The following is a 14,931-nucleotide window of genomic DNA, read 5'->3' as shown; positions in this document are numbered from 1 at the left end:
TGATGTACATTATATACAAACGTATATATTAACAACAGAATTAGCAATAAACAGTGACGTATTGTTCATGAGAGAGCCGGGAATGAATTCCTTGTATTCCAAAAGCCAGAATTCTCAATTTGAGTTTTCTGAAATTTGTACCTTTGCTTTTTGTATTTGGGTTTTAGGGAAAGATGCTATTTCTCCATAATTGGATACAGGTTATGCATTTTTGGCAAGAATATCAGAGAAGTGATGCTGTGTTCTTCTCTGTCAAGTGGCACATGATGTCAGGTTGTCCCATTACTGGCAATGTTGGCCACAGAAATTTTTTTTTTAATTACTAGGCTGTGAATATAAGGAATACTTACTTACCATGAGCAACTATTTTTATTCAACTGAATAGTACTCTCATTGCAGCTTCTAAAATATAATCCAGGCCCTCTGTGTTCAAGGATATTTCCAGCTGGTAGCAGCCGTAATTCTTGGCTGAGATAAAATGGAAGAAATGGAGCTTTACAGTGAGATGAAATTTGTGTTCAGGAGTCTGGGCTAAGCAAGGGGCCTGGGATGCTTGAGTGAAATTTTAATTAGTTTACAGTTTTCCTGGATAGAAATCAAATCAGGATAAAAATTTTGAAAAGACTGGTCAGGTGTGGGTACTGTGTGCTCGTTTATGCATTCCAAAGGACACATACTTGCTTAAGAAAGAGTAAATTAAAAATAGAGGTATTGCATATGTACAGATTTTTGGAGGCCCCCTGGTTGATGATAATCTGAAAATAAAACCTTTGGTTAAACTATTTACAAATAGCAATATTAGAATTTAGAAACTAAGATCCATGCTGTAGACTTTCAAAGGCAATAAAAATATGTTGCCTGCACTCTGTTTGTTTTTTGGCTTATCCTACTCTACAGCTTTATGTTTGGGAAGCTGATCTGAATAAGATTCCTCAAAATCCTGTAATTAGATGCTCCGCATGTAGCATTACGTAGATCCTTTCCTTTGAGTCTCACTTTCTCTCTTTCCATATACACAAATGTACCTGTGCTTTGTGTTTGCCTTCTCACCGTTTTCAAGGATAGGAAATCCCTAGTGTGAAAGCACTTCACAAGATTAGATAATACCCCTTCGACAGTGTTTCCATCTGTGTTCCATCTTCACTTTGAAGTGAAGTGTTTTCTTTCCTAATGAGATTCTTTTCACTGTTAAAAATTCAATGTCTTCTTACTTCCGTGGAGCTGATTAGGAGCATTGTTGGAAAAACTGGGCTTTCTGATGATTGTCCTCTATAGCTGTGACTCTCTGCCCTGTCTCCCATTCAACAGATTATTTTTAAGGTACTTACTAGGTGAAGAGAGTCGCGCAGCATACTGCGGGAATCTGGGGGAAACAAAATAGGGACTCGCCCGTGAAAAAATGAAGAGGAGCTACTCCCAGTATTTTAGCCTGTAGAAATAATTCAACAGAAGCAAAGGGAAGATGTTCACAGTAGGAGTCTCTATAACAAAACCAGGGAGCAGCATTAATGTTCCCTAATAGATGTTTGGGTTAATAATGCTGTGTTCATTAGCATGATGGAATGTGTCTTATACTTACAAGTATTACATTCGTGAAAGGGCAGAATATAAAGTGATGTGAATAACCGTATTGCATAAAGTAAAAAACAATATGAGAATGTGGGCAAAGACTAGAGAATACTCTTTCAGTCAGAGGCAGCTCTCGTGGAGATATGGGATGATTTTCTTTCTTTTTTAAAAAATCTTGTATTTGGACCTCCAGTCCAGATCCTTAGGAGAAGGGCATCATTTGCTGAGAAGTCACACCCTAGTTTTAGGAACTATAGATTGAAGTTAAAGGACCTATGAATTATTTTATTCAATATTTCATTCACCAGATACTTCCTGGGAAGCTACTGCGTGCCAGCTGTAGACTAGTCTTGGGCACTGAGGATACAGCAGTGAGAAGTTTACATTTGGCCCTCACCATGTGGGGCTTGGGTCATTCCTACATCTGCTTGTTGCTGAAATAGTCAAAGTAATAATCTAGTGGTCCAAACTGACAATCATGGATAATTACATGGGAAAGTAAAGCAGCAAGTGAAAAAAAAAATCATCAAATAGATCACACTTTCCTCTAATCCCCAACCTCATCAGGATTTATGTGCTGATAGTAATTATACAGATGGCAGCAGCCACCACTTACTTAACCATGTGTCAGCCTCTGTACTGAGCACTTAGCTTTTGTTTCTTTATTTAATCATCAAAACAATCCCTGTGTGTTATATCCATTTTACAGAATACACAGGTAATAAGATCAAGAGAGGCTAAGTAACCTGCCCAAGACTGTACATTCAAGCTTCAGACTCAGGAATACCTACTTGAAATGTTCTGCCCTTGGCCACTCTGCTTCCCTAAACCATCCCCACCTCCCCCACAGTGACTGTGAGCATGATTTACCTCCTGGATGCCTAGGAAAGCTTTTATTCTGTGTCCTTCCTGCTCAAGAAAGGGCATTTTGCCCATTTAATGTGATTACTTCTCATTTTTGATCAGAGCAAAGAAGAGGCTGGTGAGACAGCCCTAATTTGTCTCTTTCATTCTCTCTCACGTGTTTCATGCTTTGTGCACAGCGAGGGCCCTCACAGCCCTGAAAGCAGATTTGGAAACTTGTTGAATGGGTCCCCTCGAGTTAGAGATGACAGCATCAACCTGGATGTGTCATTTTAGACTGATGTGTGTGCTTTAGGGGATGAATGATTTGTATTTGAAAGAAATCATTCAGCTGAATGTGATGGGAGCCCCTCCACTGGTGCTGCTCAGAGTGATTTCATATTTTCAGGACACCAAAGGCAAATAAGGGACTAGGGAAAAAAAATGTGGGTAATTTAGAACCTTCTGCCACTCCGTTTAGGAGCAGGTTAACTACTAGAAATTTCATCCTAATAGCTGTTAAAGATTTTGAAAATGGTAAGAAGTACTTCTGCTCAGAAAACTCTTCTGAGTCCCATTGAGAAGAATAAATAGAGATTCTGAGGATTGGTGTATTTACTCATTGTTAGAAACAGTGATTTTCTTTCAGAGTCAGAACAAGGAGACCAAGATGCCCCTGGGCAGAGGATTTCTCTGAGGTTAGGTGAAATGAAAAGAGGTCGCGTAGCATGATGTGGGATTTGGAGATCTTAAAATTACAGCCATGCTTAACTATCTTCTCTTTATTTCTTCATTTTTTTCCTGCTTTCTTCTATTCATTCCCTTCTTGGAGATTTATTATATCCTGTTTTGGGTCAGGCTTTTACCTCCCTTTCTATGTTGATAACATCAAAAGGAACCTCATTACTGGTTTTCATGGTTTCTCAATTGCCCCTTTCCTGGGTGACTTTTTCACTGTGATAATCCTGTGCGTACTCCTTCCTCCCTCCTCCCCCCACACATGCCCCAGAGGTTAATGGAGTGTTTAACTGGTGATGTGCAAGATTAACCATGATGTATTTACTTATTAAGTAAAGGAAACTCTTTATTAGGTTAAATGGCTAAACTCAAGGAACATTTAAACACCAAACTTCAAATGTGGTCTAATTAGAAAGCAATTTGTGAAATAGAGTCTTTGATATATGTAGATAATTTTTATGTTGTCTTGATTTAATTTTATTTGACTAGCTAATACTTCATAGTTTTTAAAAATCAAATAATTATAAAAAGTTATCATTGAGAAGTCTTATTCCCACTCCTCTGCCAGACCCCACCCCCACCCCTGCTTCCTATAGGTACTCATTTTACTAGGTTTTTGGAAATCTTCCCAGGGCGTCTTTATAATAAAAGAAATAAATGAATTTATATAATTCTTGTACAAAGGTCAGTATAGTAAATATAAATACTCCTAAATACTTATTTCTCTCACTTAACTATGTATGGATCCTGAATCACTAATGATCTAATCTACAAAACAGAAACAGACTTGCAGGCATAGTAAACAGTCTTATGGTTACTGAGAGGAAAGGGGTAGAAAGGGATAAATTTGGGAGTTTGAGATTTGCAGAGATTAACCACTATATATAAAAATAGATAAACAAATTTCTTCTGTGTAACACAGGGAATTATATTCAATATCTTATAATAACCTTTAATAAAAAGTAATGTGAAAATGAATATATGTATATATATATATATATATGCATGACTGGGACATTATGCTGCACACCAGAAATTGACACATTGTAACTGACTATACTTCAATTTAAAAAGAAAAAAGATCCTGGAGATCTTTTCACGTTAGCACATCAAAAACTTCCATGTTTGGTGGTTGGGTTTACTGCACAGTATTCCAGTTTGTAGATTCACCAGTTTATTTAAGTGATCTCTAATTGATGGATTTTTGTTTTTATTTGTTCCCAGTCTTTTGCCATGAAAACAATGCTACGCCTATCTCTGTCCTCTATACATAGATCATCTCATCCATATTCAGATAATAGCTGTTGGAAGAATTTCCCAGAAGTGGGATTTCTGGGTCAGAAGGAGATGCATTTGTAATTTTGAATGACAGTGCCAACTTGCCCTTCATAAGGGCTATAACATTTCTCACTCCCATCAGCAATATATGAGAATGCCTCGTTCCCCACACTGAAACCAACAGAATGTGTTTTCAGACTTTTGGAATCCAGCCAATGCATGGGTATAAAAAATCGTATCTCAGTATAGTTTACTTCTCATTTTTCTCATTATGAATGAAGTTAAAATGTTTTTCTTAGGTATAATGGCCATTGTATTTCTTTTTCTATAAATTGTCTTTTCATGTTCTTTGATTGTTTTTCTACTAAGTCATTTGGTTTTTTCCTCTACCTGCCATTTGTGACACAGATTGCAAATATATCTTCCCAATTAGTCATTCATTTTCTGTCTTTATTTCATGTGATTTTGTTTCATGTTATTTTCCTTCTACTGCTTTTTTTGGAGAAAAATTTAAAGTACAAGGCAACCTTTGCTTTGCAAAGCATTTGTGGAACTGTAAAAATCACCATGCAAAGCAATATTACTCAATGGGGGAAATCTCAATTGTTTCATGACTTTAAAAAAAATTTTGTGAAAACATTAAAAAGTCTTACTGTCAGTTACAAATATATACAGGACTGAAAAAATGAGAAGACTTATATGTGTTAGTCCACTCTAACTTCCGAAACATTGAGAATTAAAGCATTTTATTTCCTTGTTAAAATCACCAAGGGTCATTTGAACAGGGCTTGCCAGGTCCTTGTTGGATCCTTTATGATTTTCAGTGGTGAGCATCTTTTCTCTGCCCTGGTGAAATGTTGTACTTCCTTCTCAGTTTGCATCAGCTGCCAGCATTTTATTCTTTGTTTTTCAATGCCATGAAATATCTCCAAGAGTTCCTTTAAGGTAACGTTTTTCTGCCAGCATCACTTTCTCTGGAATGTCTTCATCTCTTCCATCATAGCCCTTTTCTTTTTTCAGGTCAAGTTCCCCCTCAGTTTGGCTCCAAATGACTCTCAAATGCGGCCAGTGTCAGTAGTCCCAGGGTCAGTTACTTCTTCTGTAAATCCATTTACATTCAATTCAAATTTAATTCTAAGTGTTACTTTTAAGGTTTTTTTTTTTCCTGTACTTTTATCTTTTGGCCAGTTCTTTTTTTCAATTATCTACATGTGTAAACCGTCACATGGGTTTATCCCTGGGAGACAAGGAGACAACACAGCTATACACTTTGCTGTCTGTATGTGAACTGAATAATAGATGTGCAGTGGCCAATCACTGATGGACTTGGAGAGAGGTGGCATGATTGATCATTGATTATGATGATCACCAATTATTGACAGATTTCTGGACGGAAGCACTGGAGTTTGTACCTCATGCCATTACTCACAGTTAATATAGTGTGGTAACTGGAGTTCAAATCTTGTTTTGCTGGTGTTATTCACTAAACTGTAGGGACTCAAATTTATGCGTGTCAGAACCATGCAAAGCAGGAACTACTGATGTAGAAAAGTATGAAGAAAAACATAAAAAATATCTACATACTCATCTCTGATTTTTGACAGTTGTTAGTATTCTGTTATCTATGCTTTAAATTTTTTTATAAAGGAAATTGATCATTATAAATAAGTTTGAAGTTTTCCTTTGTTCTCACCTCCCATTCTGTTGACTTTTATGACCTCCCAACCCACGTATCATCACAAATTTAAAGAATATCCTTTATTTTCTCTTTTTAAAAAAGTTCTGTCAGAAAGAGAAAGAAAAATGCCGTATGTCGCTTGTATGTGGAATCTTAAGAAAAGGACGTAAATGAACTTATCTACAAAACAGAAACAGACCCACAAACATAGAGAATAAACTTATGGTTACAAGGGGGTAAAGGGGGTAGGAAGGGATACATTGGGAATTCAAAATTTGCACCTCTTGGGGAGTGAAGGAAATGTTAGCTATCTTGATGGTGATGGTGGTTTCATTGGTATATACATCTATCAGAATTCATTAAACTGCATCTGAAATATGTGTAGTTTACTGTACAGGAATCATACCACAATAAAAGTGTTAAAAAAATTCTGTCTATACATGGAAAGATCATAATGAGAAATATATAGTATTTGGGGTGTTCTTTTTACTTTACATCACAATTTGTTCTCTGTTTATCATGCTTTCTTTTGCTGCTTATATTCTTATTTCCTTCTTGAATTGATAAAACATATTTTTGTCTCTTTCCCCCTGTAGTTTGGAAGTCATGTTTCTTTTTCATCCTGTTTTTGTTGAATAAGTGAAATAACTTGTATTTAAAAAGATATGTAGATGAATAATCAAGTGATGACTTGTTCTTGTGTAGAATCCTGGTGCTTTTCCCACATCTCTCCATGCGAGTAGCCACAGCCAGATACAACCATGGGTGTTTGGTCATATTTCCGTAGCTATTTTTCTGATATATTTAACAATGATTGTGCTTTGTCTTCCAGATTTATTCAGGAGATAGAGCATGCCCTGGGACTTGGCCCAGCCAAACAGTGTCCTCTTCGAGAGTTTCTCACCGTGTACATCAAAAACATCTTCCTCAATCAAGTCTTGGCTGAGATCAACAAGGAGATTGAAGGAGTCACTAAAACATCTGATCCCTTGAAGATCCTCGCTAATGCAGACACCATGAAAGGGCTGGGGGTGCAGCGGCCTCTCCTACAGGTAATAACGTTCCCTGCACTTACTGTTTTTATCATCAGTGTTCATTGACTTGGCAAGAGTCACAAATTGAAAAAAGAAAAAAAATTACCATCTGTTTCCATATCCATCGGGGACAAAACAAGAGGAAGTAAATTAAATAGGCACTAGGGAAATTAAGGACTAATGTAGAGATAATGGAAATTCCTGAAGATCTTTAAGAAAAAAGTGGTTAGCCTTGAATATGGGAGACGGTGAGTCTCATTAACATGCAGACAGCTCCTCACTATTTGCCTGGAATTTGTCCTTGAAAGGAATTCTCTTTACAGTGGTGACCATGTCCTGGAGTATTAAGGATTTACAGGAAGGAAGTTATTCTGCCTAACCTCAGTGACCAGCAGTAAACCCTCTCTACCATTGGAGGGCTGACTTACTGTAAATAACTTGGCTAGCTCACAGTGAATTTGAACTGACCTAGCAAACTGGCTTTTAAAAGTCAAATCATTTAATTCCAGTGATGATCTTCTTAATATAAAAACTTTACTTTCACTGTATAAAGAAAAAATGTTTCTGGACAACAGGAAGAAAATAATTAGTCAGATATTTGGATTAATAAGCTCAAGGTATTTATTTTATATGCTTTAAGCCAATGACGTGGAGGTAAAAATAAAACTAAAAGAAAATTAGTATGAATTTAAATTACGGATCTACATTAACTATGATAGCATTGTAACTGACTTTTTATAATGTTTCTTCATTTAAGAGAATGATGGGCACGTAAGTCTTACATTAAGTTGCAAGATACGAGAATGTGTCAAAATGGGAGACGTGCTCTTCAAAGAGAAGTTATATAAATGGAAAGGAGTTATAGCTGCTTCAGTTGTCTGCTTTAACCTGCCTTTACATATATCCTCCTTGATTTTTCCTTCCTTGTACATTAGAATTACAGAAATGCCAAGCCTTTCATAGGGAAGCGTCCTAGTTATGAGCATTCTTTTTTTTATAAGCAAAGTCTTCTGTGGTATTCAGAAAGTGGAATAGAGGCATTTGCTTCTCCCAGAACTTGAATAATAGCACCAAACATAGGAGAGTGTTCATTTGGATGGTGTGAGTCTGTGTTAGATCCTAGTGAGGGATCTGTACTGAGAATGGGATGCAGAGGAGGGTGAGTGGCAGAGACTCGTGCTCACTGGTCCCTCTGCTGGGTTACTCTTCCTTTGGCTCTTTGCATGGCTGGCATCTTCTCTGAGTGTCAGTTTCAGTGTCACCTCCCCAGGGAAGCTCTTCCTGACTATCCTACCCTTCTTTGGTTAGTCTCCATTCTCCCCTTCTCCCCTGCCCCCTGCCCCCAATCTGTTCTCAACACTGAAGCCAAACTCTATGGACTGTATCATCAGAAGTCCCTTGCCGGGTGGCTTATGATCAGAATCTGCCCATAGGAAGCACTAGCAGGAGGTTGGGGGGTAAGAGGAGAAAGAGATGGGGCTCTTATCTCCTTTCTCTCCACTTTGGATCATGGTTCTGGCTTCAGGTGCCCCCATCCATCACCAGAGATCCTGCCAGGTGACACTTCTTCCGTGGCTCGAGCTCTCACTGGACTCTGACACCACCATTTCTTCTCCTTGCCCCTTAATGATAGCTTCCTGCTGTTACTGGTCTCTGGGTGCCTCAGCATCCTAGCTGCTTCTTTCAGTGCTGCCTGTACCTCTGTACGTCATCTCTTCATTAACATTTCTTGAGTTAATCATCTGAATGGAATTATGGTTTTTGTTGGGATCCTGAATAAATCTCCCCAGTTAGTCACTATTTTAACATTTCACTTTTTTTCCTTCTTAGCTCAACTGTAATTATTTATTTTCTAGCTTGTTTATTTTCTGTCTTTTCCCAGTAGAAATTAAGTTCCAAAAGTATAGTACAGCATCAGACAGTAGGAAGACACTAAATAGCTTGTTGAATGAATGTATATATGTGTAGTTGGTGGTGGTGGATGGATGGACACAGTGAATAAGTTTTGAGAGTCTTAACCGCAGAATCATAGTGGGAAGACGAGAAACAGAGAGTGACAAAAACTTGTTTACATTTATCTTCTCTCTGACCATATCATTAATTTCCTCGCCATCACAAAGCCTCTCAGTATATATCTCCCTCAAGTGTCATGCTATGTGCTATTCAGCGCAACTTTAATATGCTTAGCGTACTGAATTAAAAAAACAATGCACTACAGAGTGAATCTTGGGAACTAAAGATGCTGGCTTATTAAACATGATAATTTCAACTTGAGTAAGAAAGAAACATTAAACCTCATAACTAGCTGACTATAGTCTGGGCCATGTCAGGGCCACATACTGCTGGCTAAGTGACATCTCTGGTCGGTCTAACGATGTGCTTGTCAGGCCACTCCCAACCTCATCACCAGCCATTGGTACATGTCAATATGCCTCTTGTTCTTTCAGGCAGTTACTTCATTCTGAGGGTAGGTAAGAACTCTGACTTTACCTCTCGTCTCTTTGACCTTGTCAGCATATGATAATTGTATGTATGTGGATAAATCTTAAAACTAAGGCCATCAAACTTGTTTTCATCAAACATCAGATTTGTTTTCAGAGCTGAAACACCTGCTTTCTTATTTGGTTATTTTGTTATCCTCTCTTTCTTCATAATTTAGTTTTATGAGAACGTGAATTAGTTAGACCTTATCAATAAATTTGTTTTATATTCTCAGAGTTATGAAAGTTAAAAAAGCAAATGAAGAGATGGTTGGTTTTTTTCCTTTCCCATCTTGAGAACATCTCTTGCTTTATAATGATTGTAAATTGTTTTCTGGTATAATTTCCCATGGTCAAATTTTACTGTTTCTTAAATGTGTTTCAGTGTCTCCTTGATATTTTTATTCTCAGCTAATTGTAGGTAAGTAATCTAAAGAAAAAGAATTGAGAAATAATTCTCACACATTTTAGCTGAGAATCTACAACGATTGTTAAGAAGGATGCTTGGAGAAATATGTATGTGTGAAAGATGCAAGTGGATTAAGTATTCAGTTACATGTCTTTCAAAGTCATTCTCTCTGCTAGACTGTTGTTTGGTCACAGGGTAGAAAGGACTGTGCCTTTCCCCTGGGGCAGCACCCAGTGTCATAAAGCATCAGCCCAATTGGATTCTCCAGGGAGAGTGGACGGACAGCTGTCTCAGTGCTGCTTGTATTTATTCGATGATGTGCAGACGCAGAGAACCCCAGGACACTTTGTCCTTACCTCTCTGAAATGGCATTTGGGCAGGGTGGACAGTCAGTCATAACGGGGCGTTTACTTGGGCGATAACATGCTTTCATGCTGGTAATTTTACTTTCTAGACACAGAATTCACAGGAGGGAAGGAAGGCAGGATCTGGGAAGAAGTTAACAGGCACCATTTTGTAGGTGAAACAACTGTGCAGGTGTTGGCCCAGAATGGTACAGCGGTGTGCTACTGGCAGTACCAGGAGAAGCAGTGATGGTGGCCACGATAGCACTCGTCATAGCGAACAGTAGTCGTGGTGACAAACACTTCAGTAGCGTTTGCTATGAGCCGGACGCTATTCTGAGTGCTTTATGTGTAGTGACTTGTAAATGTTTACATGCGTTGACAACAGCTTTGTGAAGGTGGTATTCCTATTATGGGGAGGAAACTGAGAGAAACAAGTTAATAGCTTGCCCACAGTCACCTAGCTAGCAAGTACTAGAACTGTAATTCATATCCAGGCAACCTAACCCCGGAGTCCGTGCTCTAACCCAGTTCTGCCCAAAGTGTAACCTGAGGAGCATGCTTGTCGGCACGCTATTTGTGTCCAGTCTGCTAGGAGATGTCCAGAGTTTGAGAGTAAGCATTGTTTTCCTGGGTTTTTTTAAAAAGCAATTTGACATTGTCTGTTGACTCTAGTAATAAAAAAATTGGGACTTGCGTTTTTATCCTTGTGGATTTTAAAAGTTTTTTTCTATTAATTCGTTTTTATTTATTTTATAAAAGCATCAATTCATAACAGATTGAGGTGGGGCAGGAATGGAACCAGACCCTCACCTGAGTCAGAGATGCGAATCCCTCTATTGCCTCACAGGGAAGTAAAAGTGAAGAGCTAACCATCTCTCTTGGCCTCAGTGTCTAAGGCACTTTCCAACAGATGGAATAGCTTGGATACTTGTTGCAGGTGGTTCTCTCCTAAATCTCCAGCTCCAGCAAGCGTGCCTGCTGTAGAGAAGGCCATATGGAATAAATGGATGAGTGAATGAAAAGTACAGGGGCATGTCTGCATGCTTTCCCCCCACAGTATAAGATTCATGGTCTTGGGTTTAAGATTTGTGACAATGTTTAAATTAAAAAATTATCTATCTATCTATCTATCTATCTATCTATCTATCTATCTATCTATCTATCTTCCTTCCTTTTCATATTCTTTTCCATTATAGGCTGTTACAAGATATTGACTACAGTTCCCTGTGCTGTACCATAGGACCTTGTTGTTAATCTGTTTTCCATATCGTAGTTAGTATCTGCAACTAAAGTTTGAGAAGCGTTGCCTTTTAATAACACCGCCATTTCCAGCTGGAGGTTAGGAAACAGGACCTAATGCTCTGGGCCCTTAGCCTTGCGGTGAACAACACAGTTACTTAAAAAAGCTATTCAGCTCGGTTTCATGCAGGCCCAGAAATTGTAAAAACAATATTTATGGCAGCAGCAGAAGCTACTTCCTAGTCTAGCACATTGCTGAATTTTGCAGAGTACTTTCCAAACACAGGATGAACGTACATTTTCTGGCTCACATAGGGCGATGTGAGACAGAGACAGCTTTCCTAATGCTTAGGCTTCAATCCCTGTCTCCTGGGAGGAAAAAACGTCAACCCTGCAAGTGAAAATTGTAGGCAGTCTTGAAACATTTAAAGCATATTTTCATTTCCCTCATCACCCCAGTATGTGTCAGAGTACTTCTGAGCAGTGGAATGGTTCGGGGCAGCCTACACACCCCACCCTCTCATCTCTTCCTCCACCCCTACAGTTGCCATTGCTACCTCAAGGGGTATGAGCCACGGTTCTCAAAGACAGTACCCACTAGAATCACCCAGGCCCTTTCTGAAAACACCCAGATCCCAGCCCAGATCAGGGGTGGGGCCTGGGCATCCAAGTTTTATAAGCTGCCCAAATGATCCATGATCCCAACTCTGCAACCAGAATTAGTACTGCTAGCCTGGATCTTTCTATTCCATTGAATGAGTGACTGCCCTGAGAGGAAGTACCTAAAAAATTATGATTGAAGCATTGTTTAATTCAGTAAGGTGTGTAACAAGAGGGCTCTGTTTTTGAGCTAAGCTTGCTATGTAAGCCTTAGCCTCAGATACAAATACATTTAAATCCCAGACATTTCAATTGATAATTTTGTGGTCAGGCCCAAATCACTAACCTCTCTGTACCTGCTTCCTCCTTCGTAAAACAAAAATAATAGAATATGTGTCATAGGGACACAGGAATCATTTCTAATGTTGAGATGGAGTAATGACTGTAAAACATATCTCCTTCCCTTCCTGGGTCCCATCTGCGTGGATCTCAGCACTGACTGCTCTGATGGCTGTTACCTGCCCGCTGACTCTCACCTGTACAGACTTCTGGCGTCTGCCAACTCTGCGGCTCTGCCGCTGCCATCTCTGTCTGGATTTCACCCTGCATCTTTTCTCATCGCTCACTTGCCGCTTACTCACTGCTGTTCTTTGTACTCTGGCACCACCTTGTAACTCGTGTGCTTTGCCCACACTGCCCGGGTGTGACAGCAAGAGATGATACTGTTTTACCTCCTTTCTCTTTTTCCTGGAGTTTGCCAACTCAATGATCATTTGTTAGCAGCAAAAGTGGCATGCAGTATTTCCAGCCGTTAAAGCTAGTGTGTTAGTTTCCTGGGGCAGTCATAACAAATTACCACAGCCTTGGTGGCTGAAAACAACGGAAATGTATTGTCTCACAGTGTGGAGCACAGGAGCTACATTCCCTCCGGGGCCCTAGAAGAGGACCTGTCCTTGCTTCTCCTGCCTTCTGGTGGTCCTGACTCTTCAGGGCTTCTGGAAGCATGACTCTGATCTCTGCCTCTGTCTTAACAGGGTCTTCTCCTGTGTTCTCCATTTTTCCTTTTCTGGCTCTTATAAGGATGCTCTCTTTGGATTTAGGGCCCACTCTAACCCAACTTGATCTCATCTCAACTCTTACCTTAATTACCACGGCAAAGACCCTATTTCCAAGTAAGGTCACGGTTCTGAGATTGCATATGAAATTTTGGGAGAACACTATTCAACCCACTATAGCTAACAATTGGAAGCAAATTATATGGAATGAGACAGGTTCAACTTGCTTTATTTTTCTTGAATACCCTCTAGCAGGAAGCAGTGTAGAAGTATTGCTGTTAAGGTGATATGGCCTGAATTCTGGTGTCAGCAAGGTTCCAAATGGAAGTTTTTGGTTGGCTGAGTGATTGCTGGAGCTCCAGTTAAGCCTTATTGAAGGTTGGTAGACACAGCTGCTTACAGTATGCTGATTTGCCGGAGATAATTACACTGATGCCCAAACCTATTATCTCCCCAGCTAGGCCAGAGTACTGCCAGTAACCTCTTGCTGGTTTCCCAGGGAAGTGTGGCCAGCAGCAACAGCATATTGTTTTCATCATATCAAATTATGTTAATATGAAGAATGCTAGATTTAAGCAGTATTTGCATTAAGGCCAGTTGTTGCCACTGCAGCCAGTGGTACAGAATAGATTCAGCTTTTATCAGCCTAAATAGATTAGTCCCATTTAAGGTCTGCTGGAAGTCATCATGAAAATCATTAGGTTGAAAAGAGAGCTGATCAATTGACTTTTTTCCCCCTCTCCTGTAAGCTCTGAGAGGTGGTGTTAACGGTCTCACCGTGCTAAAATAAGTCTTAGAACCAAGAAGCCTTAGAGTATAATCTGATTCTAAAGTGTGTATCTAAACCTCAAGAAATACTAACTTACACAGTGTGCAGTTTTTATTTTCTTTGAATTTTACTTTATTCATTAGCAATATTGTTTGACCTCATCATGACACAAGGAGGGGCTCAAATCAACCACTAGTGGCTGCTTCAGGTTTTATCCAAGAAGATGGAGTAGAAGATGCCTTTGTTTTTGTCTTTGTTTAGATTGTCACTGTGACTTTCAGCACTCACCTGTTTACTTCTGAGACAGCTGAGCAAATGAAATCTTTCCATATTAATGGGGACTTTAAGAATCTCATAGCATTCATCTGTGTCTTCAAATTGTATTATTTTGTATTATTAATTCTCTTACTAGTGTAATACATCTTATCTTTTGTAAAATTTTTGTTGTTATTCTTGGTCACCATTCAGGAAAATCACTGATGTAAATTTCATCACTGAATGGTGGGAAAAGCCTTTAAAATGGGGATCTGGTCTTCTTGTCAGTTCAGTGGTCTTAGATGGGCCCAAGTCACTGATCTTCCCTGAGCCTCACTTCCCTCATCTATAAAACGAGAATGATGCTGGCTCAAACTACCTTGTAAGACTAAGGTGGGGAGTGCAGTGGGGTCATGGATTCAGCAGGACCTTCTGAACTGCCCTGCATGTTGACTTGTTGTCTCATAACTGTTATTACTATTGATCCACATACCCACATGATCAGTCAGAAAATCCATTAGCATTAAAGGGAACGATGCTAAGAAAACACCTACAGAAATGAAAAAATATTTCCCATTAAATGAAAGGCTTCACCAGTTTTCCCCAACAGTTTGTTTCATGTACTATTAGACAACCA

General features: G+C 39.1%; 1 protein-coding gene across 2 annotated transcripts in view; it reads left to right on the top strand.

Annotated features, from left to right (window-relative positions):
* EXOC4 (exocyst complex component 4) overlaps positions 1 to 14,931 on the top strand; it is a 698,015-nt gene that overhangs the window by 481,685 nt on the left and 201,399 nt on the right. For both annotated transcript variants that reach the window (XM_010947518.3, XM_074367038.1), the window contains one exon: positions 6,939 to 7,158. In XM_010947518.3, the coding sequence (XP_010945820.1) occupies positions 6,939 to 7,158 (220 nt within the window). The remainder of the gene's footprint in view (positions 1 to 6,938; positions 7,159 to 14,931) is intronic.

This window comes from Camelus bactrianus, chromosome 7 (assembly GCF_048773025.1).
Source record: "Camelus bactrianus isolate YW-2024 breed Bactrian camel chromosome 7, ASM4877302v1, whole genome shotgun sequence".
Taxonomy (NCBI): domain Eukaryota; kingdom Metazoa; phylum Chordata; class Mammalia; order Artiodactyla; family Camelidae; genus Camelus; species Camelus bactrianus.
The sequence above is the reverse complement of the archived record's forward strand: the minus strand, read 5'-3'. Positions and strand labels throughout refer to the sequence as shown.